This window comes from Phalacrocorax carbo, chromosome Z (genome assembly GCF_963921805.1).
Source record: "Phalacrocorax carbo chromosome Z, bPhaCar2.1, whole genome shotgun sequence".
NCBI classification, from domain to species: domain Eukaryota; kingdom Metazoa; phylum Chordata; class Aves; order Suliformes; family Phalacrocoracidae; genus Phalacrocorax; species Phalacrocorax carbo.
In genome coordinates, this window is record NC_087548.1 from 24,964,841 (window position 1) to 24,992,042 (window position 27,202).

Genomic DNA, 27,202 nt, shown 5'->3' on the forward strand with positions numbered 1-27,202 from the left:
AAAGACCTATATGAGATGGTAACGTATTTATTTCTGACAACTCTTGTCTCAGAGTAGAACAGTTATCAGTGAACTTTCAGGAAAAAATGGAATTAATATGGAGAATACATATAGCTCAGTTTTACATAATGTTCCCAGAGAGGGAGAACTAGCTCAGATACTATAAATCTGTATTTTAAAGAAAAGCTTTTCAATATAGAAAACATTGGTCCTAGTATACAAAAAGAAAAGCTCCAGTTCTGGATTTCTAAGCCTAAGAACAGATACTAAGAGATAGTAAAAACAAATGAAATTATATTGTCATCCTACATATGAGCACATGAAACCAGGAAAATAAGAGTTGTCAGTTACCAGGCAAGCTTTTTAACTACCTGGTAAATCTGAAGAACCTATTTTTAGAAAAACTGAAGAAAATACCAAAATAAACTTCAGACTTTGGAGATCTGATTTCTGCTTGGTTCACTGTACAGAATATGATGCTTACTGGCAGAGAAACTACGGAATATTTTGTTTTCTCCTTTAACATGAATGACACTACAAAACAGATGGTTTACAATCTCTCATGAAGGAATGACCATCTTTCTTCTGCTTATTAGAGGCAATCTAAACATGTAACTTTGTTTCACAAACTTTAATTTATCTCCTAAAATAACCTATGAATAATATACGGGGAGAGGAGGTACAATGTCTACTGTAGAAAGAGTCCATTGATTTCAGATGCCTGGCTGAGTTTTCAGAATACTTTGCTTGACACACACTTCATGCAGTGATGAAATTCAGACATTCAGACATTCCAGAGAGGTACCCATATAATGACGAACTGGTAATTAGCAAGTAAGACTGTAATGTATGCTTTGAGTTGTTCAGTATCACGTGAGAACCACACAAGGGAGGCAGGAATGGAATCCAGAGCTCTGGCACTGCACTGAGCTGTCATAAGCAGGAAACCCTCCTCTTCCTTCATACCATTCCATTTACCACACTCTTCCTATTCCACAGAACTGAGACAGGCCCTAGAACAGAGGTCCTGTTTGAAGAGCTAAAGCACTTTTACTGTACGGACATGACTCATCAGCACAGTGGAGATTAATATAACACAGAAGTCCAGTGGACAAGACAGCATGTCACCATCTAATGAGGTTGCTCCTAGCTTGCTCTTCACTTGCTCTTTGGCTCCTGACTGCTCTAGTTATCCTTCTCCAAGACAAGGCCTACAAGCAGCTCTAGGAACAGCTGAATGCAGTGAATTGCTCTCAAAATACTATGAAGAGACTGCACAAAGATCAGTCACTTCTGCAATATACAACAGTCCAAAACTTTAAACTTTGCACTGTGAAAAAGCTGCTCTAGCCTTTATGCTCTGCTTCATGGCATTCAATGCATATACTCAAGTTCACAATACAGAAACATCACTTTGATGGGCTGTAATGTAGTTCTCACTTTTTATGTTTTAGGTTCTTTGAATTAGAATAATACATCAAGTAATAACTATGTTTTAAGAGTCACAGACTTCGTCAAACGGTATGTCATGCAGATAACAGTCAGTTTGATTTAGAGAACTAGACTTAAGTAGTGTGGAGTAGACATAAGCTAGTCTGTGACAACCTCAGAGAATGTTCCCTGCTCAAGTGGTCCGTTTCACAAAACAGCCACAACTGCAGAAAGCAACTTAAGATTTCACAGTCATCCTTAATTCTGTCATTTCATGGCTTCTAAACACTTGCAAATTTGATGCTCTTTTATGACAGCTTTTGAAGTATTACATGCACCTAGACAAAAAGACATAACGTTAAAAAACAGATATGTTCAGAGATGGACAGAAGTTAAATGTGTTGATTAGAATTTAGATTTGCCTACAGCTTTGATACAAAGCCTATGCTTTAATACAAAAGTACATCTGACTTTATGTCATCTAGAGCTTTCCTGGATCAAGATGGAAAATCACATGATGAAACCTTGATCAGTCCATGCACTACAGATGAGCTACCTAAACTATAATAAGAGGCAGGAAAATACTGGTACCTTTAACTTGTTCACAGTTTGTCCCAAAGCCACTACATAATTTATTTTACGTCATAAGTACAAAATAATTACCATACTAATATTCCTCACACATGCTTATTGACCTTTTTTTACTTTCAGTGAGAAATTCTTTAACTGTTTAATATTTTGTTATCATTTGATGTAGAGCAAAATACCTTTTCTAAAGACAGAGTTCAAGTAAACAGAACTTCAATAACATACTTCATAATGAATCCTACAGAAATAAACAAAGCCACGCAGTGGTTTCATTTCTAAGTTTTTCAACACTTCATATTTATATTAGCCAAATTTTCCAGTTACAGTCTCTGTCTCCAGAACCCTTGTCTCCCTTTTCTTTTTCCCTGACTCAGCTCCTTTTTAGAATTGTGTCTTCTTTTGACATATGGCAAAAGGTGTTTCATAAACTGGGGGGAATAGCAGGTACTCATATGGAAAAAGCAGATACAGTTTTTAACATGAATTATAGCTACAATGAAGTATTTATTCCCTGAGCACAGAGCTCAGTGAAAATAAGTGACTATAGTGTATCCTCATACTAAGCTGAAAGAAAGGGAAGATTAGTGCCTGGTTTAGCCACCACAAGCTACCAAAGAAAATCTTCCTCCCCCCCCATCCCCCCCACCCCCTGAAAAAGTTTCAAATGAATAGATGTATGCAGTTTTCAGGGACTCACAAATCTTCTCTTAAAAGTTAATTAAATAAGTAAAAATGTTTTAATCTAGACAAGTGCCTACTCCTTCAGAGCCGCTTTTTTTTTTCCATTGTATACTGTTGAATCTGTGAAATGACAATTCCCTGCATGACAGAAGATCCATAGCTAAAATCTTGTCTCTACCTAAATCAATGTGAGTTTTCAGATGGCTTCAGAAAAATGGTTAACTCATTGCCATCATAAAAATAGGATTTGGCAGTACTTGCAAGGTTCTGATACTTGGAACTGTCTTTTCCTAGGCACTTCCCCACATTATACTTCTTTAAAACAGTCATTTTCCTACCAGACTCACCATTTCTAAGATAGTGGTTGAAAAAGCACCCTGTCACCTAGGAATCCAACAAATGAACAATAAAATTATTGAAGAAAGTTGGCACCTTCCTCTATTTTGTTTCAAGACTTTCTCTATTTAGCAGCATAGAAGAGAATTTGTGCTGTCCTTTTTGTATTACATATGGCTAAGAAAACAGCTGTATTTAAACAGCAAACAACTAGTAACAGCTACAGCAGGTTCCAGCAGAAAGATGAGTCAAGACGGTTCTGAACATAAATACCTCCAGGAGCCAGAAAAAAAAGGACAAATATTTGGTCAAAAGGTTCTTTACAAAAAATATGGTGTCTTTCTCTTGCTATGGGCAGTGCACAGTGCAGTAGAAAACTGAAATTCTGAGGTGGATTTAAAACACTCTCTGATATCTTCTGAAACTGAGGTATGTTGGGGAGATGATGCATTCAGTCTCCAGAGAGAAGAAAGTTACTGTCCACACAGTACTTCTACTCACCAGTCCTTGCAGCAGCAATGGTGTTGGCTTTGAAGGAAGCCAACTGTCCTGCTCTCCCAGCCAGAGGTAAAGAATTGCATTGGTGGCCACTAGAGGGAGGATTAGGAATATAGTAAATTGTGGGCAAAAGGCACCCATGATGAATCACATGGGACAACCTACAATTCCCCCACTGCTGCCGAAGGGCAACAGTTCTCAGCTACTACTATGGGCTGGGAAGTATAGTCCGGTTGTTATCATCTGCTACAGAGGAGCTGCCTGTATGCATCCTAAACTTTGGTGGCTGGAGGATAGGAGGGCTGACTAGGATCATGTAAGCATACCTACAAACACACAAAGACACATCCCTTTATTTACAGTTGCCTTATTTGCCTTCTGGTTTTTAATCTCCTTACTTAAAACTTCTGATGTCCTTTACCAAGAAAGCTCCTGTAAAAAGCAAACATACCAGCTTCAAGAGAACCTCAGAAGAAGCATCAGCAGAGACACACTGGCCAAGACACACTGCATTTAACAAAAACATCTGAACATATTAAATGTGCTTGAAAACAACAAAATCCATTGTGATAAAATAAACATTCTTTCACTAAATTCAGGTTTGAGGCATGTCTGAAAGAAATGTTTTCCATTAGTTACCTAAATAATTACGTAGTAAAGTGTATCCTGTAATTCAGTTTACCCTGTAGCTTGACTGCCTGATGTCTTACCTCCAGCACAAGTGGCAGAACATTCTGACCAAGGCAGATGATTCCATGCAAAGCCGACTTCATTGTCTCCACTGCCAGAGCGAGAGATGGGAACATTGAATTTATATCTTATACCCAAATTTTGTTCCTGTAGCAGAATCTGTAGTTGAAAACAACTGGTTATACCATTAAAACAGGCAAGCAAAGGGCAACTACAGTGACATTTAATCTAGGTATGTGTTGTGTCCTGTGGAAGGGAAGAAATTAGTAAAGGAAGCTATAGCAATACTTTTAGGTATTCCCAAAAGAATCTGGACTAACTTTTAAAACACAAACAGAAGTATTATTGTTTAAGGTGAACTTTGTCTTTTTTACTCCATTAACATGACTTTATAACTTCTGTCAGTTCTTTATTCTTTACTTCATTGTTCTAAAAAGCCAGTTTTCATAAAATTAATGTATTAATGGAAATTAGCTAGACAGCTGAATAATTATGTGAGGTCAAAGTTGGTTAAGGACATTATTGTGCAAACATGCAGCAGTCCTCACTGAAATCTTGTGATACCCACATAGCAGTTATGAACCTAACTCTGCTCTTGTTTGCACTTCTAGTGACTATAAGAATAGTAATAACATAATAGTAATGGTAACAGCAACAGCCTGTTGCTGAGGTCATTGTTTTCCCCTAATGCAACAGCCAATACCATTAGCTTGGTAGAATCACACCTGTGATTCCTTTAAAGGAATATCAAAACTCCTGCTGCAGGTGATATAGAGGGAAATGCAGCAATCACCATGAGATTTTGTCTACCCTCACTGTTGAACTGCACTTCCACATACCAGCTGTTCAATGCTACCGGCCTTTGACTCTCTATCAAACTTTTTCTTTCTGCTGCTAGTAATATATATCATGTTAGATGCAGCAATCTGACACATCTTAGAGCTACTTTTCATCCCATTCTACCTGCTGTAATATTTTGCAGAGGCATATTTGCCTATCTCCATTGGAAAAAGAGCAGAGGACTTTCAGTAAGAAAGTGGCACTGACTGAATGACAAAAAGCACTATAATCAGTGTGCAACTCATTCTATATGGACTCTCTAGCTTATTCACACCTACTGCAGAAAAACTAGGACTCAGGTGTTTGAAATGCTGCCTAAAATGTGAATATCTAGGCCACAATCATTCTATACAAAAAAATATCCCAGCTGGCTCAAGTGACCCCTGTAAATCTAGCAGCTGACAGAATATACTGAGCAAGTATCACCTTGTGCTTATACTCCTCCTCTACATTGTAGCACAACAGCAGGCTCACTATTGCCTGCTGTCAGAGACAGATTATCAGGATCCCGGTCACATCTTCTGTTATATTATCATATTTTGTATAATCTGTTAAGAGCAATCTATGTTACAGCAGCATACTTTAACATGGGTCAAATCATGATACTCTTCTGTGGTAAGAGTACACTTCACACTCAGACCAGGCTTAAAACTACTGACAGGAATGTCAGAAATTGTCATGTTGTATCTCAACACTTCCATATACCAGCAGAACGCAGAGATACAATATACACCCCATTTACAATTTTGGCTACCATTATTCTGAACCACATTTAACAGAGATGTGGCATTTACTGTGAGATTTCCTGGGGCTCTTCTGACTTTATCCCTGTTTCGTCACAGTATGTGTCAGTTTTGAGAGGTAAGAAAACTGTGTTACAACACAAAAGTGAAGTCCCAGCTAGGCAAGCTGTATACTCTTTGAAAACACAACCTATTTTGATTTCATTTATGGCTTTGATTTTCTCAGAATACAAATGCATATTTCAAATTTCAGAAATATATTAATTATAACTTTACCATGACTATGAGATTTTCTGAAGTTGGGCCTAGTGCTTCCAAAGACTCTGGTTCATCTGTTGGCCTCTTGTAATGGAAAGCTGTTCCAGCAACATCAAACTTTCTTGGCCAGTCAATAGTCCAGGCACCATTAATATAGTAGTCATCCTCTTCAGATTTTAGAGCTTAAAAAAAAATACAAGCCACCTAAAAATTGGAAGCAGCATTTATAATGGAGAAGCCATTGCAAAGTAATCTACTAATCTGTTAGAAATATGTGAGCTTCAGCTCAATATCACTGTTTTTTTAGGCAATAGAAAACCTTTTCTTTAACCCTGGTCAAAATATCCCTCATGCAGCTTGACAATATTGCTTCTGCAATAATATTCAATGTGCAGGTATACTTTGGAGATTTCAACATGCAGATGCTATATGGAACAGAACAGAATGCCTCATGCAGCTTGCAATACATCTTCAACTTTAAAACCAAGCCCTTGTGCAATGTATGCTGTTCTACAAGATATATGTAGGTCTCAAATGTATAATCAATTATCAATGTAATCTTTAGATTAATAAATTGGGGCATGGGATAGGTATCTCAGATATCTCAGGTATGCAGAGGAAAAAGAGAGGAACATTAAGTCTGACTTATGGTGCCAATCAGCTCTTGCTTTGTTGCCTTCGTCCGCTATTTTTTTTTTCTTCTTAAATCATAAATCCAAGATATTTCTGCTACAAACCCAAATAGTAGCTTCTTAATCTGATAAGATATTTCATTATTCCCAATTTACAGCCTTAAACCATTAAAGTACCATACATAAAACATAAATTTCTTAGCTGACCAACCAATTAGTCTGGACAGGCACATATTATTCAAGGATTTATATTTTATATTTTACCAATAATATTAGATTAAGTTTCTAAATATGAAACTGACTTTATATCTTAAGGTGAATATTCTGTTAATTAGATATTGACCTCCTGACTTAAAAGGCGAATATGCTGTTAATTAGATATTGACTTTTTGACTTAAGGTGAAGATTACCATGTTATTCGGCATTCATATTCGGCATTCATACTTACTTTAAATAAAAAATATTCTTAAAGGCAAAATGATGGCTGGAAATACATGATCAAACAGCCATGACATTTTTTGTTGAGACAAATAACTAACTTTACTGGACAGGGAACAAAATCAGATCACAATCACAAGGAGTAAGACAACTTAGAATCAAGTTTTATTCTAAACTACATCTGTGTGGACAGGTGGTTTACCTTAAACAGCTAGGGAAAATGTCTCAATGATGCTCAAATTTTCTAAAACACATCAGAGAGCATTCATACAAGCAGGAGATAGTTGGACAGGCAGTAATGTTCTGTTGGTGACAGACATATTTCAGCAGGGATTAGTAACCATTTCCATCAGCACAATAAGGTCTAAAAAGGAATGTCTTTCCATAGCATAAATCTTATTCCATTGACATCCCCAGATTTACTTTGGAAACACTCATGTACTTTGAGTGAAGAAACTAGCTCTGACACATTCACTTATCTGCAATTCTCAAAGTATTTCAGATTCGTTGTTGTCTCTATAGCTTTTGTAGTACAAGAAGGAGATAGTAAAAAAAGTGAGTGTAGAAGAACAAGACAAATTGCAAGCAATACTGTACTAAAAGAAAGGAACAGTACTTCAGTATTTATCTATTTTACACAGGTATATGAAATAACTATGTTACAGCTGAACATCAGTATTTTATTCTATCAGGGGTCCTATTTCACATAGCTAGATTTTCTATCCATCCTGCTTTTAGAAAACCTAGCTTAATTAAAAAGAAGGTTGCAGGGTCTCCCAAGGCTACTGAGACATATTAAAGTCCCTCCTACTGTGCTACTCAATCCCATTTTCAGTACGTCTAGTATCTACTAAAAGTAAATAATGAAGTGAATTCTTTATTTATATTACTTGAGACATACGAACAACAACAAACGAGACATATAATGAACACTAGAGGACAAATGTTCTCATAGATGTTTACCTAACTAATAATGCTGAAATTATATGCTATCAATTGTATGTATGCTATTTACACTTAAACTAACATATATCCAGAAGCAAAGCAGGTAATTTTTTACCTGTCTGACTGCCAAAGAAAAATGCATTTGCATTCTGTAAATAGATTTACCTAATGTCAGTTGTTACGCATAGGTGAAGGCCACACAGTTGTGAATACCATTCCAATAATATAATTTCATCGCAATGATGATGCAGTGGCATAATACTATTAGCATATGAGACAGAAGGAACAAGTTACTGTCCTAACCAAATAATTTATGAGAACTTGAGAATGCAGGAAGCCCAAAGAAAATAAACGAACAACACCTGGTTGCATAGGGGAATATAAGGGAAGATGTCACCCTGGATCAAGCCATTTAATGGAAGATAACAGCATTACTAAACACACAATTTTTCAGCAGCTCTTAAAACAGGTGATTTTATTGTTCCTGGGTTATTTGCTGGACAGATCAGTTCAAAATACTGAATTATTTATGCAGCTGCATAAATGTGCTTTTGCTGTCACAATACTAGACATGATTGGTGCAGAAATGATTGGCCAGAGACAGGTGGAGGGAGGACAGGTGCTGACTAAGCTAACTGAATTGTCAGATGTCTAACTGCAGCCTAAATTTGAGGCCATGGCTTGCAAAAGAACCTGATTTAGTTTACGGAACCATAGGATGTTTGTTGCAAGTTAGCTTGAAAGCCTGCCAACTGAAATGAATGAAGAAGAAACTTTGAAGCCAGTGTGACAGCTACAGAGGAAAAGGGTTTTCTTTTTTCCTTTTTTTCTATACTTCCAAATGGAGAAATTTGTTTCTTAGACTGTGGTCACATATTTGACAGCAGTGCACACAAAACATAATATAGTACTCCATCTAAATGTTTATTTTCAGCTGAATTAGTTCTCTAATCTGGTTCATGGTGTGGCCACACAAACAGCTGTCCTAGAACAGAGGGAATTCCATAAAGACACTGCCATTAAGGAAATATCCATAAAACAATACCCTTGAAGTGTGGATTTTAACATAACAAACTCATTTTTAACTACAGTTGTGCTTGTACAGTTCTTTTAAGGGAGCGGGCAAATTAGAAGCCTTTCTTTCCCCAGAAATTGGTGATGCTAAAATAGTCATCTGATTTGTACTCACAGAACAAAACATCCCACCACAAAATGAAATGGCCCCTGTGACTTAGCAAGATTATCCTCCATTAGGATATAATGGCACCTTTATATGTTGGAAACACAAGAAAATAGTGAAGGAGAGGAATCCCTTATTTGTGTAGTCAGGGCTTCTGTGACACGAAGCAAGGTAGTGAGGACAGAGCCTGAAATTCAGGAAACACCTTGAAATTGTGACAAGTACATAAAAAAAGTCTTCATGTACCACTTTACAATTTTAGATCTGTGCCCAGATTAAATACCAATGAAGTTGTCTGTATTTGTTATTTAAGCCAAAAATTTTACATTTTCATTCATTTTATACAGAGGGTGCCAATTTAAACACTTTTCCAGATCACTTTTTTCTGCTTATAAAATGGAGGAATAACAGACTTAATTGTAGTAGCTAAGAGTAATCTTTTTTTTCTGGTTTTCAGCTGCCCATGGAATAGTTGTTAGCAGAAAATGACCATGATAGGACGCATTGTATGCCTCTCTCCTACCACCTCTATTTGAAGTGTCAGCATAGGATATATAAGTAACCTTACTTGCAGTATATTTTGACATGGGAGAGGGGCCACAGAAGGTGTGATGCTGAAAGAATAGTAAGCACACTACTGCTGGAGTAGTGATGGTGTCAATCCTGCAGAACGGAGGAAGATTGATTATCTGCTGAATTACAGAAGCATGGAGGCAGGCAGAAAGAAAAGTGGGCATCAAACAGTAAAAGGTACCATTATTATCAATATAATAAATTTAGGAATTAATGTACCTAGGAGGATAATTGCCTTTCTAACACACATTTACAGACATCATAATCCTTTCCAACATGTTTGTGTTATGTACCAGCTACATGGAATACAGACTGACAAAAGTAGCCTCATCAGGTGCTGTTCAGCCTAAACATGTAATAGCTTTTGGTTGTGTTAATCTGTTAGTTTGCTGTACAACTGATCAGCTCTCTAATCTATTTTTGACTAAGAAATGGGTGTTCTTGTACTACAGTGCAAGACTGCTATGCAAATCAGGGTACAGAAACTTTCAGAAATCCATGTTGTCTTGAGTTCAATGAAGCTAGATTTGTAAATATCAGTATTAAAAAAACAGAAAGCCAATTTAACACCATCTTTAAAAAAAGAAGTAATAATCTGGGGATTTTAATTTAATTCTGTGCTTTACAACAGGCCTCCTGAGTGATCTTAATTAAGCAACTACTTTTTCTGCACTTCATTTTCCTTATCTAGAAAACAGGGGTGGCATCTAGTCCCTACAACACAGAAACACTATGGAATTAATACGTTGAATTGCCTTAAAATAAGGAGACAGTATTGTTAGCATTTAAGTAAGTATGGTTGTTGATGAATAATCATTCCAAGAATAAAGTCCTGTTTTAAAACCGTATAATCCCCCAAAATCAGAGACTTCCCAGATGGAAGACACTAGCTCAGAGTGGGACAGGAGATCATCTGAGTGTTACTCATCCACATCAGCTCAAGTCTAACACCATGACTCTACTGAAGTTGACCTGATTTTGCACTGAGTGGACAAGGAGGAATCACATGATGTATTTCATTAGCTCCACTCAAGAGAATACATCCTAACCAACTGCTGCAACAATCTGATCACAAACTAATATTTACAGCTAACAATTCCCTCTGCTGCTTCTACTCTGTGTATGGTTTGGCCACACCAGAAAATGTACCTTTAAATCACAACATAAAGTCTCACTTACTAACAATCTGCTATTTAAACAATGCTCTTACCAATATAGTTCTTTGACATTGCCACTTCTCTGACTTCAATGTGCACAGAACCTCTTGGAATTTGAATCACTTCCATATAGCCTATAAGACAAAGGTAAATTTTATTTGTTGTTGTTTATGTTAATCAATATTAGTCATTTAGCTAACTATTAATAAATTATTTACTCCTAAAAATTAGTATGAGATACAGGATTCAAGTGTACTTGAACATTTTCTTTCATACATGAAAACTTTGAATTTCATACAAAAATTTGAAAGTGATAGCAAAAACTTACAGTGTAGTCAGGAACTCCTTTTTCAAAGCACTAATAAAGTCTTTTGAACAGTGTATCACAAGTAATTAAGATATAAAATAACCTTAAGATCATAGGATAATTTAGGTTGGAGAGGACCTCCATCAGTCTTTTACTCCAACTTCCTGCTCAAACAGGGTCAGCTAGGAGATCAGACCAAGTTACTCAGTGCTTTAACCTGCTGGGTCGTGAAAAAACTTGAAAGATGGAAACTGCACAACCTTTCTGGGCAACCTGATCCACTGGACTGTCCTCCAGGGAAAAAAGTTTTCTTTCCATTCAGTCAGCACCTTTCTCGTTTCAGTTTGTAGCCACTGTCTCTTCTCCCACCGTGTACCCACCACTGCGAAGAGCCTGGCTGTGTCTTGTCCATAACCTCCTCTTAGGTATTGGAAGGCTGATACTAGGTCCCCACAAACCTCTTCTTCTCCAGGCTAAATAAGCCCAGTTTTCTCAGGCTCTCCTCAGAGGGGCAAGCACTCCAGAACCCAGTAATATCAGTGGTCCCTCACTGAACTGAACTCACTCAGGTGCATCAATCCTTTTCCCGTATTCAGGAGCACAAAACTGGTAAGACTAAGATTGCAACACTAATATTGTCTTTTTTGAGACAAGCTTTAAACTAATTGCCCATATACACTTTGTGAGTTCTTAATAAGATGAACTTAAGAGACATATCTGGATTTTTTCTATTCTAAAATTTCATGTATGACTTAATATCAGATTCTACCATACACGTTAAAATCATACACAACATTACTCTTTCTATACCATCATAACTAAATCAACACCCCCCATACACACTTCTTTTTAACTGCATTAAAGACTATGAGAACTAAGTATTCAGTAAGGAAACACACTGTTGTATTTGACATAAATCTAAACTAATACAGAAAAAGGGAACAACGAGGCAAAAGGAGTCAAAGTGAATGACCTGCAGCAATGCCATGCTGAAAATCAATGCAGCACTGATATTTGCTAAAGAGTCATCTTAGTGCATTGTGCAATAAAATGTACATATATTTGCATACCTCCTCTGGGCAATGAATCATTGAAGAAACCTTCAATGGCTTCACATGTACTGCCATCTCCTCCACAAACACGGCATCTATCTTCCTTAGCATCAGACCCCAAAATATTATCACAACCTACATGCTGAGAACAGATAAGAACAAATATTTTAACAGGATGATCGTCTTACACCACTATCTTCATATTTTTTTTGAAGTGTTTCTCTCAAGTTTGTGATATCGGTTCTTCTTTTTATCTATTCTGTTTTTGATAGCTGCTACCGTAAGTGGGTTTTCACTTACCAGAGAAAGAAAATAAAAAAGGAGAACAATCCACACTTTGGGATGTTACCAAATCATGATTAACATGTACTTTGTATTTCTCTTGTGACTTTCAGGAAGGGATCTCACAGCATTTAACAAAGAACGTAATTATTACAGTTATCAATAAATGATTAGTGATGTTTTTATTTAATATTACAACAGCTAACTGTGTTCCATCTATATTGCTTTGTTAAGGTAAACATTTACTCTGTGTTCTTTAAACATTTATGCAGCATAAATAGTATTATTGTTCCCAAAAGCATTTACATCTTCATAGACCATATTTCCACATCCTCCAGGCAAAACTTACAATTATTTTCGTAAGTTTGAATGTAAAGTGTAAATGACTTTGCTGTAAGATTGAATGCAGAATTAAACTTATTGAAAGGCTGAATTGCACACTGTATTTGATAGGATTCAACAGCCGTTGGAAAAAAGAGGTGTCTATAATGGATCACAAAAAGTAATTACATTTCTGTTTATGTACCTGAGACATCTATGTACAGTGAACAATGATTAATTACCTATAATTTATTGATTCAACCCTATTACAAAGCTAATGAAAAAGAGACAGATGGATCCTTAAAAAAGAGAAAGAGAGTGAGAGTGAGAGTGAGAGAGAGAGAGAGAGAGAGAGAGAGAGAAAGAGAATGAACAAGCAGGATGTAAACAAAACGAACACTGCAGCTTGCCAATTTGTTCTGGGATTTATATGAAAAAGCAGGCAGCTACATAACTTTGTTTACAGACTAGCAATATTATCTACCATCTTGTAAACAGGTAATACATAGGTCATAAGAGAAGTTAAAGTACTTTAAACAATTGACAAAATAGTATTATTGTAACCATCTACATTTCGACTTTCTGATTCACCACGAAGGCAGAGGCTCAACTTTATTACATAGCTCATTCTCAACTTGAGATTTAGTCTGATTATTAGTCTTAGAAGATTTCTCAAAACTACTAAAATCTTCTTATGTACAAAGTACACCAGAATTCCACAGATTATTTCTTGTGCTTTTTTTTGTTAGTTTAGTAATACATGGCAGATGCTTTTGATCTCATCATGTTATTCAATAAACATACATCTTCAGCCCTCAATTTAGCAAAGAACTTAAGCATTGGGTTAAGCTTCAGTTATGTTAGCGGTTTCAGTGAAATCAAATAACTTTAGATTCACCAGCACTGTTCAGATGTCTAGACTTAAGTACATAACTAAATGCTTTGCTTAACGGAAGAAGCAGTGGGATGTATATAACCAAAAATACGGCACAGACTTCCAGTTCTATTCAAATTTAAGTAATGTAGTTCTCTGGGAATCTTACAAGATAATCAGATTTTTAGTAAATTTCAAAAACTTCCATCACTATACACTTTTTCCTAGAACTGCAACAGTGACAACGTTCTATTTCATTTACATTAGCAGCAGAATTGTTTGCAACAGGGTGAGCTAGTTGGAGAGAAACAGATTAATATGTTCACATCATATGTTTTTCAGCCAGAGTGGTGTTCTAATTGAAATGACGGAACAAGCCTTGGAACAGCACAAGGAATCTGCTCATCTCCTGTTGCCCTTTCCACCGATTCTCAAACAGAAACCATAAAGCAAGAAAAAAGAAGATAAAATAAATGATTCTATGAATGTCTGTGAGAATCTACTGAAATTCAAACGATTTGTCTAATTTACGCAATACCTTTTTTATCTTTTTGTCTCAATCTTACTCTTTCATTAACAACTTGACCTGTCAACATTCCCGTTTTGTAGAAGTAACAAACCAGTACTGTAATTAAATGTAGGAGATAGCAGACACAACAAAGTAATCCATAAGTACTTTATAAAACATTTGTAACCTTGCATTCTCCATTGATACAGATATCCAGTGAATCAGCATTGCACTGAGTCCCATCTATTACTGCAGGAGCACGTTCAGTGTAAAAATTATAACCTTCAGCCAAGCAGTTTAATGCACATGGTTTAACCCCACCTGGACAACAAAAACGAATGAAAAAAAAAACCCAACAGAAATCTTGAAAAGTTAACAATTAGTTAAAAATATATATGCATAAACATCTGAAATTTATAATCTTATCTCATACCTGACACATATAACGTATACACTTTATTTAACTTCCCTTTATTGATTTCTCTACTTGACTCTTCGTTCTTGCAAAAAAGATTATTTCGCATAGTAAGACATGGCAAGGTTGGCTGGCTCCATAACGGTTCCATTATGTTAATACAACCCTAATGATTATTGAACAATTTAAAACAATAAGGACACCACTTCACCATTTGAAAAACAAGAATAACAGAAGAATGTAGTGCTAGAATTATATCAGGGTAAATTTCAAAACCAAGATCAGACTATTTAATTTAGGAATTTAGTCCTATTGAATTACACTACAGCTCAGACACGTGATCACAATGGTCCTTTTCAGTTTTTTAATCTAAAAAACTACAAGTAAAACCATTAAAATCAATAAAATACAAAAACACAAGGGGAAACATGGACTTATTCACTCTGGGTTTAGAACAGAAAAAACAAAATAATAAAAGGGCAACTTATGAACTTTGAACAATGGCAGAAACATAACTAAACTTGATTGCAGTCTCAAAGAGAAAAAGAAATTACCCCTCTTCCCTGCTGCAAAATACCCTTTTATTGGACAGTACAATTATTTATAATTCAATTATTGAAGAAATGCTTTTACTTCTTTCTCCGTTTCCTAGTATTCTGACCTTAAGAAAGGAAAACTTACTTTTTATCTCTCAATTATCTCTTATTGATTTTGTTTTATACTGAGCTCATCACTGTAGCATGGAAGGCACTTACAGATCACCTATAGAATCTCTAATTCTATTGCAACTGCAGGTGGAGAAGGGATCCATAGTTTTAAAGTGGAGTCCCTAATATGATGATCACTCCCCTTCACGGTTCACAGTAAAACAAAGCTCTACCAGAGTTTTCTGCAACAATTTCAGCAATTGACAAAAGTACAAGCTTAGCAAACTTAGCTCATTATATTTTAACGAAAACATTCTGTTTACAAACACTACTCTCTATATAACATTTATATAATTTTGAATACTTCACATATGATAACATTTTCGCAAAGCTAACCATTACCTCCAGTGTAGGGTTTCCAGTTATAATACTTTCCCCGGAAAGGCATATTGTCAAAATCTGCACATTGCTTTTCTCGAAAATCACGGGCCCCTGAAGGACATGGCTAAAATAATAAAGACAAAAAGAGGTTAATTTCTTCCAAATATCAACATAAAAGGAAATACTTATATGCTTATATTGCAAACATAATCATGCAAGAGCCTAGGAGGTGGCTCCCTGCTTCATATTGTGACTCTGATTCTGAAACCTGCTTTATTACTTTACGGTTGAAGCGTCTATTTTGCAATCTTAGGCTGGCTTGAAGTAACTGAAGTAATTTAAACAAAGATAAGTGTTCCTTAACAGTTCCCATAAAATTGGACAATCAGAATCACATTAAACTATGCTTCATAATTAATTCATCAGCTACCTCCTTAGAAATACACATTAAAAACAGCTGAAAAAAGTATAATCATTTTGGTAAAAGCTGTAGGCTCAGTTATACCATACTAAGCAGCTGTACTGAGACATGTTGTTAAGACATAATGAAAAAAATTAAAACACCTTCTAGAGAGCTGTATCACCTGTTCACTTGTAGAGTAAGTTGATGCTTTTTGACAAAAGCATTGTCAAAAGCATTTGACGTTGTCAAACTGACAAATCAATGTCAATTCAACAATGCTTTTTGACAAAAACATCATGTCAAGGCTGACAATGGGAACAGATATCATCTTTGGCTTTGATTTTTACCAGAATCCAAGCATGAAGAAATAAAAACTGCTTTCATTTAAATTTTCGTTATTTCGCATTACCAATTACAAAAATTGGAAAGTAGCTTTTTCACTTGTAATAAGGGTAGATGTAAGAGAAATTCACCTTGGAAAGAATTATAGAAGAAACACAGTTATTTGCTATTTCGCACATTTTTCATCGGCAGGTTCAAAATAGTGACAACTAATCTTGAATACACCCAGAATTTAGATAGCATGTTAAACATTGTTACCAGTGTTTAAGTACCTGATGAAATTGCAAGCTTCATCAAAGTATTTGAAATACAGATTAAAATCATTTTTAGACTGACAGAGAAAAGAATTTGTTTGACAGAAATCAGAGGTTATAATAAATATACTATTTTACGAGCAACCTAAGAGTCCATTTTATGGCAGTTTTACTTCTTTTCCTACGTATTTAAGCCAGTTAGCACTATTCAGGAATCTGAAATGCATTCAAGTGGCAAGACCTCTATGAACATGGATGATAAAAATTTACTGCACAATGCAGATATTAATATAATAATTATGATTCTCAGTATATATTAATCAAACTGTTATAACACCCAGCCATTGCAATATGATTCAGAAACTCGAAAATTTTGAAGCTGTTGTGATATAAATGAAAATAGTGGACATTAGACAGTATTTAAATTAGACAACATTTAAATTTAAATTTTAAATTTTCTCTATAAATCACTCTATTATCTCCTGCTAATTAAAATACATTTTTGAATATGGTGAAAAAAAATAGTAGCGATACAGTGAGAACAGAAAATAACTATGTAAATAAAACAGTAAGAATTTTTGAAGTTTTTTAATAGTAACACAAATTAAATTTGCCTCTCTGCATCATATTCTCCAAGAAGTGGAAGGATCTGTCCTGACCCACATCTAAGTTTGAGCCTAAATATCTCTGATACTTGTCACTGCACCTTATTCTTCAGTCCTACTTGCTTAGGTAGTAATTTACATGGCTGGTATTTTAAGCTCCCCTTACAAGGTAATCAAATCACACACCCCTCCCCTAATGAAATCCTTTTTCTGAATACTTATACTACGACAAAATAGTAACATATGAAGATTAGTAAAGAAAGATCAAGACTTCCATATTCGTACTACTAAAAAAAAATCTTGCAATCTGATCTTTGAGATGCAGTCTTACTTCTGTTGTTGGATGGTGATCTTGGATGTATTTTGGGGTAACAATATCACTTCATAAATGACGTGGATAATGGGGAAGAGTATACCCTCAACAAGTTTGCTGATAACACAAAACAGTGAGAAGTGGTTGATATGCCGGAGGGTTGTGCTGCTGTCCAGAGGGACCTTGATGGGCTGGAAAAATAGGCCCGCATGAACCTCATGGATTTCAACAAGATGTGCAAAGTCCTGCACCTTCAGAGTAACAACCCGATGCCCCAGCACATGCGGAGGGACACCCAGCTGGAAAGGAGCTTTGCAAAAAAGGGCCTAGGGGCCCTGATGGACACCAAGTTGAACATCAGCCAGCAAGGTGCTCTTGTGGCACAGAAGGTTAGTGGTATCCTGGGCTGCAACAGGAGCATCTACAGCAAGTCCAGGAAGGTGATCCTTCCCCTCTATTCAGCACTGGTCACGCCTACAATACTGTGTCCAGTTCTGGCTCCTCAGTATGAGAGACACATGGCCATACTAGAGAGAGTTCAACAAAAGGGCAGCAAGGGCCTGGAGCATATATCATATGACAAAAGGTTGAGAGAGCTGCGACTGTTCAGCCTGGAGAAGAGAAGGCTCAGGGGAGGATCTCATCAATATGTACAAATATTTAAAGGGAGGGTGTAAAGAGGATGGAGCCAGGCTCTTTCCAATGGCGCCCAGTGATGGGACTGGAGGCAATGGGAACCAATGGAAACACATGTTCTTCCTGAACATCATGAAACCCTCTGCTGTGAGGGTGACCGAGCACTTGTACAGATTGCCCAAAGAGGTGCTGGAATCTCCCTCCTTGGAGATATCTGAAGGCCACTGGACATGGTCCTGGGCAACCTGCTGAGGTTTGAGGAAGAGGGACTGTACAAGATGATGTCCAGAGGTCCCCTTGTAAGCAAAGCAAAGTTCATCTTTTACCCTATTACACATCAATTCAGTTTTTGCCACAATTTAAACTGCTAAAATCGCTGTCCGTATCCTTTTCTTCTTGAACCAGCTCTGGTACTCTGACAGAAAACCTACTACACACAAGTATGCATAGCCTGCAATCTCACTGCTAATAAGAACAGCAGACAAGGCTGGGAATACCTGGGAGCAGCTGAAGGAACTGTGGGAGCAAAGCCCCTCACAGTGTTCCTGCTTTCTTGATGTTTTATCTGGTTTTGGTAGTCCTGCAGATTAAATCTTGGTTTCCTGTACTGCAAGTACTGTCAAATTAACTTCACAAACTACTATATCAATGGTATAAAAACTTCTACATAACCTGGTGCCTTTGGCTCTAAAAATGGAAATCCATCAATCCATAAGCAGATTTAGTAGCCTCTGCAATAAAGTCAGTTTCTTTTTCTGTGGCTAACTCTCCTCAGTGAATACTGACAGAGGGATCTGGACAGACAGGAGAGCTGGGCAATCATCAACTATATAAAGTTTAACAAGAGCAAGTGCCAGATTTTACACCTGGGGCATGGCAACCCTGGATGTACGTACAGACTGGGGAATGAGAGGCTGGACAGCAGCTCTGTAGAGGTACTTGGGGGTTCTGGTCGACAGCAAGTTGAACATGAGCCAACATTGTGCCCTGGCAGCCAAGAGGGCCAACTGAGTCCTGGGGTGCATCAAGCCCTGCACTGCAGCTGGTCGAGGGAGAGGATTGTCCTGCTCTTCTCTGCGCTGGTGCGGCCTCACCGTGAGTACTGTGTTGAGTTTTGGGCACCACAGTGCATTAAGGATATAAAGCTACCAGAGAGTGTCCAGAGGAGGGCCACAAAGTTGGTGAAGGGTTTAGAGGAGAAATTGTACAATGAGCAGCTAAAGTCATTTGGGTTTTTCAGCCTAGAGAAGAGGAGACTAAGGGGAGACCTCATTGCGGTTTACAGCTTCCTCACAAGGGGAGAAGGAGGGGCAAGCACTGATCTCTCTGGTGACCGATGACAGGACCCGAGGGAATGGCAGGAAGATATGCCAGGGGAGGTTTAGGTTGGATATTAGGAAAAGGTTCTTCACCCAGAGGGTGGTAGAGCACTGGAACACACTCCCTAGGGGGGCAGTCATGGCACCAAGCCTGGCAATATTCAAGAAGCACTTGGACAACGCCCTAAATTACATGGTGTGAATTTGGGGTTGTCCTGTCCAGGGACAGGAGTTGGACTTGATGATCCCTGTGGGTAGCTTCCAACTCAGGATATTCTATGATTCTATGGTTCTAATTACCAAATGTTAGCCTGAAACCTGCAACGTTCTGTGATCTGAAGCATAGAATGCAACTTGTAAATTTTTTTGCTGTTGCATAATTTTCCTATCTTATTTAGCATCTCACCAATACCTGAGAGGAAGTAAAACAAAGGCTATGACCTCAAGAAATGCATTAAAAATCATGTTTGACAAACCTGATCGCCTTCCACAACACAGTAACCTGCTCAGTTGATGTGGGTCAAGCAGTGGACATTGTCTACTCGGATTTCTCCAAGGCTTTCGATACGGTTTCCCACAGCCTCCTCCTAGAGAAACTGGTGTGTTAAGGTCTAGACAAGTGGTCCATGTGGTGGGTGGGGAGCTGGCTGACAGGCCGCACCCAGAGGGTGGTGGTAAAGAGCTCCTTTTCCAAGTGGCAACCTGTCACAAGTGGGGTCCCCCAGGGATCAATGTTGGGCCCAATGTTATTCAACATCTTCATAAGTGATCTGGATAATGGGATCAAGTGTGGCCTGATGAAGCCTGCTGATCATACCAAATTGAGTGGCACACTTTGGAAGGGAGAGCCACCCTGCAGGAAGATGTGGGTAGGCTGGAAGAGTGGGCTAACAAGAACCATACGAAGTTGAACAAGGAGAAGTGTAAGGTCTTACACCTGGGAAAACATAATGCGGGAGTGCAGCACAGACTGGGATCCACCTGGCTGCAGAGCAGCTTTGTGGAAAGGGACCTGGGGGTCCTGGTGGACAGAAAGCTCAATATGAGCAAACAGCGTGCTGTTGTGACAAAGAATGCCAGCAGGATGCTGGGTTGCATCAAAAAGGGCATCACCGGCAGAGAGAAAGAAGTCATTATCCCACTCCACTCAGTAGAGTACCTGGAATACTGTGTTCAGTTTTGGTCCCTGCTGTACAAAACAGATGTGGATAGGCTGGAGAGGTTACAGAGAAGGGCTACAGAGATGACCAATGGACTGGGAAGCCTGCCATACAAGGAAAGGCTGGGAGAACTGGGTTTGTTCAGCCTTGAGAAAAGAAGGCTCAGGTGACACCTTATCACCACGTCCCAGTATTTAAAGAGTGGCTACAAAGAAGATGGAGACTCCCTTTTTACAAAGAGTTACATAGAAAAAATGAGGGGTAATGGGTACCAGTTACTCCTGTGGAGATTCTGACTGGACACAATAGGAAAATTTTTCACAGTGAGGACAGTCACCATTGGAATAATCTCCCCAGGGAAGTGATGGAGCCCCCAACATTGGACACTTCTAAGAGTTGTCTGGACAGGGTGCTGGGCCATCTTGTCTAGACTGTGCTTTTGCCAAGAAAGGCTGGACCACATAATCCTTAAGGTCCCTTCCAGCTGGTATTCTGTGATTCTATGATTCTTTGAAACTCATAGGTGTAGAAACGAAAAATCAGTACTGCACTGAAGAGTGTTAACAAATCATTGAACCAACACTGACATGACAGCAAACGTCTTATGTCACATAAATCTGTTTATCTTGGAGCTTAAAGTGAGGCAGACTTCAGTAATTGAACTAATTGTTTTTCCTATTAACAAAGAGCTATGCTACACCTCACAGAACATGAGAAATACAGCCAGAAGGGTGACAGTTGAAACTCAGGTACTGTTCCAAGACATAGCTCCTCACATGAATGCATTTTAGAAAAAACAGATTGAAAATATTAAAATTATGAAAGAAATGAACAATATCTGTGAATGTATGCATAATGGAAGGAACTAACAATAGCATTTGCCTACATTCTATTAAAAGAAAAAAACCTGAAGAACAAGTCTTTTAAATGTATGTATACGCACATACTTTTATATAGATAAACCATTCACAGAACTTGTAAGGTTTGTAACTTGTAAGGTTTCATATTGTATATAAAAAATTAGGAAGCTTTTACAGTTTTAGATGTATATCAAAGTAAGCTTTACCTCCTATATATATTTTAAATCAGACAGTGAGTTACTTTAACTGAGTAATTATAAGCCTTCCAATTCTATTAACATATTCTATTTTTTTAAATTAAAAATACTTTGGTTGGAAAAATACATATATTTTTGTTAGAGATAGTGTGGTTCACGGCAGAAAACAAGTTTCTGATGAGTGTGTTCTTTCTACCACCCTTTTGTTTCCAGAACTCATTAGCTAATGTTCTTTTCTGCTGATCTCAATGTTTCCATTAGCAGATGCCTTTTGAATTAAGAAGTCATATATGGCTTTGGAAGTGTTTGATGAGAAGTAAGCATAGTAGGAGTGTGCACGCTGTTTGCAAAGAATAAAAATAGTCAAAAGAAAGGGCAACAGAACTAGCTCATCTCTGAAAGAAAAATGAAGTAAAAATGAGGGTTTTTTTGGTTTATGAGTAGTAGGAGCTTTAGGGAGTGCTACGTTGAAAATTACAGATGGGCAATGAATGTTGACACCGCAAAAAAAGGAACCCTTCAACAAAAGAGAGGTACAAAACACATTTTTCATAAAAACAATGACAGATTTGCATGCTTTTAACACATACATTAACCAAATATACCGTTCCATTAAAAATGTCAAGCACTAAGGACTGCCATTAATCTTGAAACAAAATCTACTAGTCTCAGCAGCCCTTAGTTATGTAGGACCCTAAATATTACTATGAAAGAAATAGACTATAATCATCAAAACCATTAAGGCAGTAAACTTAAACTTCTGTAAGTACCAATGTTTATACACTTGAAAACCATACCCCAAAGATATGCTAAAAAAATGATTCACAGTCAAACTGTAAGAATGGCATTTCCAAATTGCCTGGCTCAAGCCTGCAAATGTTAAAGATTTGTTTTTAAGACCTAGACAATGAAATGAAAAGTTTCCTCTCCAATTTCTTGTTTAAATTATTGATGGAAATCGGAGTATAGGTAGGGAATGAACATCCGGGAATAGAGGACTATAATTTTAAAAGATTTTGATAAATTGGAGCCATGGTCTGAAATAAGGCAACAGATGCAAATTACTACACTTAAGTAGGAACAATCCACTGTGCAAACACAAGCTGAGGAATGACTTCCTCAACAGCAGCACTTAAGAAAGGGATTTGGGCATTATGGATCAATACAGACTAAATAAACAGTCACTCCTGAAAGAAAAATGAACACAATACTGAAATAAATAAACAGAAGCTCATCACTAAGATGACAGACTAACTTATCTCTAACAGGCCTCAGCTAGAATCCTGTGCAGAGGTTTGGGCATTGTGCTTCAGGAAGAGGTGCGCTACTGGGAACCCAAAGACTATTAACACAGAGGCTGCCTAGTGTAAAGAAGGCTAAGAGGAGACATGATAGTAGTCTGCAAACACAGGAAAGGCTTCTATAGAGGGAATATTATCAGCTGCCTTCCTACTGGGGAAAGAGTAAATAAGGGTCTTGACGGATGTGAAAACATACACTATATTTTATGGAAACTGTCCTGACTGTAAGGATATTGAAGAATCCTAATGATATTTCCTGGAATGGAAGTACTTCAAATTAGGTCAGCTGCCAAACCATCAGTTAAGAACAGTTTAATGACAGTTCATTTTGCCTTTGAGCCAGAGAGTAGCCTGAATGGCCTCCTCAGATACCTTCTAGATGTTCTTTCTGTCACTCTATAAGCTTCCTCTCAGTAATAAACAAATAAACAAAGAAGGGAAGCAAAACCAATGAAGAATAAAACTGTCTGAAAGTGTCTGACAATAAGAAATAACATATGATAAGAATAAGACAAATCCTAGCAACATTTCAACGGTATCACAGGTAGCTCTGGTATGATCGTTAATAAAAAGCATTAAAAAATTTTGTATATTTGTGTGGGAGCTGGATTACATATTATGTAAACTTTCTTGTATACTAGTTACTGTGGTAGAAGCTAAACAATATCTATTGCAGATAAATATTTCAAATAAGAATGTCTGGGAAATTACCTCACAAGAGTCCTCAAAGAGTGAAAGGAGGAGGGATCCAGTGTCTCAGTGTGAATTTTTTAATAGATCTTAGACCGTGTGTACAAACTGAAACAGTGCTAATGCAAAACGGTCATTATTTGAAAAGGACAAATAGAATATTAGTAGTTACAGTTTGCCTGATATCAATGGCAAATAAACAGAAAAGTTGGTAGAGACCTGACTCAAACAGGTTTAAAAGAAAGACAAATAATAATACAAATCAGTATTTTGTGTAAGAATAGGTTTTATGACTAAAACTTTTTACTATTTCGGGTTAAATTAAAAGGATAATGGAATATGCTTAGATTTTGATTAGGCACTTAACTTAGTACTACACAACTGAAAAAAACCAGAAACAAACCTATACTAGTTCAGTAAAGCATACATTAGACTTATTAAACATTGACTGACAGATTTCAATTGACAGATTTCAGTAAGGAATCATCTCTTGGTGAATTCCTAAGTGAATTTCCTATCAACTGTAAGAATAAGAAACACTCTCAGTGTTACTCAACATTTTCATTTGTGAATTAGAGCTATTAAAAAATTTCTTGCTTATGAAGTCTTACAGTTAGAAAAAGACCATCTGAGTGAAAATAAAGAGGAAGGTAAATTAATTACAGCAGATCATCTGACAAACTGGATCCATTTAAATGAAAATTGCACAAAGACATCTACAGAAAAAAAGAAGATGGTCAAAGTTTCAGAAGGTGTACTGTAATCTGGAAGGTTGTATGACTGGAGAAGTTTTACAGCTCCTATTGGACAAGCAGTTCAGCTTCAGTTTCTCTTAGAACACTGTGGCCAAAAGGCCTAACACACTTCATGGCTGTATGAACACAGCAGCTGTGATTAGCAGTTGGTATGTAATTTTTTATTTGAAAATTGGTAATACTGCCTAGTAATGAAAATAATCTCCACAGAGAAGTTTGCCAAACCAATACTTATGATAATTAGTAATGATTATAAAACCAAGCTTTTTTCAAGGAAGCAGCATATTAATTATTGTATTTTTTCCTGAAATATATCAAAAGACAAACAGGTAAAACAACACCTTTAGGTACAGATTCAGTGTCACAAACTTTCTTGATTTAAGAAGAAGATTAAGAGACATTTGAAGCTAAAATAACATGAAAGCCTGTTTATGTTTGTAGTGTTACTGACTTGGAAGCTTACTAGTGAATTTATTGGTGCGCTTTTTTTTCTCGTAAAACTTTCAACCTACTTAAAGTTGAAATTTACGTTCATAACTTGATTGTATACATTTATACTCTGCCCCACTGTAGTAGTACGAATGGAGTACAAATGAAAGGTAGTTCATTATTTGATGGGCTCAGCTCTAAAATAAAACTGCATGATCATCCTAATAATACAAGAACCAGTGGGTACCTGATGGCAAAACAGCAGGTTTAAAACACACCAAAATAAATATATTTTCACAGAATGTATAAGAGGATCATGTAGCACATTAGCACTGGAAGTTATAAAGGTATAAAAAGGGTAAGATCGTTTAAAAGATTCATGGGGGACACTTCCATTTGTGGCAGTTAATGTGGTACAGATAAAATGTGGAGCTCAGAAATCTTTAGACACTCTGCTTCTGGAAACTCATACAGTATATCCATGGAAAAGCCATGCCTTGGCTGCCAAAAGTTTATCGTTTTTCCCTAAACACCTGCTATTGGACAGCGCTGGGAGACAAGTCACTGGGCTACACAAACCTTCGCTCTGATGTGGAATGTTACCTGTTCACCATTAACATGGATGCTCAAGCTGAACTGACTCCAGGCCTTAATGCAAAGGCACCAGCTGGGCATCACATTGATATATGGATCCTAGCTTTTAGCAGAACACATAGGGTGCCTGCAATACAGAAGTGCTTCACAGGACTGTTTGCTAATAAAAAGAAGAATTCACAGCTTTTCTGCACTAGGAGAAAATGCACTGGGAGAAAATGCATCCTTTGCTGCTAAATATAAAACAGACAAGTTGACTATACTTTTACAGTGGAACAACATTTACTTACATCAGTATTACAGGAGCGATACCGCTTTCTTTCTCCAAGACAGTACTTGCCTCCACCTGAAGGCCTGGAAAACATGTTTTAGGTATCAGTATATGTATTAGTACAAACACAAATTCATAAGATATACCTATGCATTATTAGTGTAAATACAAGTCCAAGACATATATTAGGTAAATAAAAGTACATGGAAGTTTTAAGGTGAGATTTTAGAATAATTTATTTAATAAGAATTGTAGCATTGACTTGATTTAGAGCAGATGCAAAACAATACTGGGTACTTGAAAATTACTCATATAGTGTTCATCTAATTTTCATAGATCCCAAGCAATACAGTTTAATTGTATTTTGAACATACTAAAAAGGCATTGTTTTTAATTATTTTCTTGCTTCGTACAATCAGAATGAGAAATGCATGAACAACCTGTGTGATTTTTTTTTAATCTTCTCATATTACACTTGAAAATATAACAAATGAAGCAATGCTGCCTGCTAAATACTGGAGCCAGTAAGGACTGCATTTCCTAGTTTAAGAATCTGATTCTGATTTTAATTCAGCAGTATTAAATCTAAGGAAACTCCAGAGTAAGCAGGTTTCTATTAGTGTGAATAAGACATTGGCTCTTAAATCCCAAAACTGTTCAAGAACCTTATCTATCTTCCACAGAGGTCAAATAATTAATTAACATTGACTTAAATGGAAGATTAATCAGACTCCAGCTCTTTGGCTCGTAACTTGAAAGCAGAAATGAAAAACAGTTGTTTGTTTTATAATGAAGAAATAAAAGAATTTACAGTTAACTAAAAAGAAAAACAATACTATTTTTCACATTACAGATCTTTAACCAGGCAATACTATCCTTGAACCAAAAGGAATTTTCTTCCTAATGCACATACCCCCCCCAACCCCGCAAATGCATTTGCTTGCTGTATTGTTGAACGTTTAAAATTTAATCACTTTTCAACATACCAACCCATGTGGTGACAGGAGTAGTTAAAAAAAAATCTCAGGAAATTACTCATGCTCCAAACACTTCACTAGCAATTTTACATATTACTGTGAAAAAAATGAATTTATTATTCTCTCATTAACATAGTCTGACATGTTATCGATGCACATGGATAACTTTTGCTTCTGAATTCATTCAGTAAGTAGCGCTATTTGCCAGATTTGATAGTTATTGCTAATGATAGGAGGTGAACAGACCACCTTAAGTAGCAGTAATGTGACATTATGGTGCCTGTCTTGCAAAGCGCAGTGGAAAGCTGATGTACAGCCT

At 36.9% G+C, this 27,202-nt stretch overlaps 1 protein-coding gene across 2 annotated transcripts in view; it reads right to left on the reverse strand.

Moving 5' to 3' along the window:
* ADAMTS6 (ADAM metallopeptidase with thrombospondin type 1 motif 6) overlaps positions 1–27,202 on the reverse strand; it is a 163,893-nt gene that overhangs the window by 30,482 nt on the left and 106,209 nt on the right. For both annotated transcript variants that reach the window (XM_064438399.1, XM_064438400.1), the window contains exons 14-20: positions 25,926–25,989; positions 15,799–15,901; positions 14,522–14,655; positions 12,368–12,491; positions 11,044–11,124; positions 6,084–6,247; positions 4,245–4,383 (exon numbers count right to left, since the gene is read on the reverse strand). In XM_064438399.1, coding sequence (XP_064294469.1) covers positions 4,245–4,383; positions 6,084–6,247; positions 11,044–11,124; positions 12,368–12,491; positions 14,522–14,655; positions 15,799–15,901; positions 25,926–25,989 — 809 coding nt within the window. The remainder of the gene's footprint in view (positions 1–4,244; positions 4,384–6,083; positions 6,248–11,043; positions 11,125–12,367; positions 12,492–14,521; positions 14,656–15,798; positions 15,902–25,925; positions 25,990–27,202) is intronic.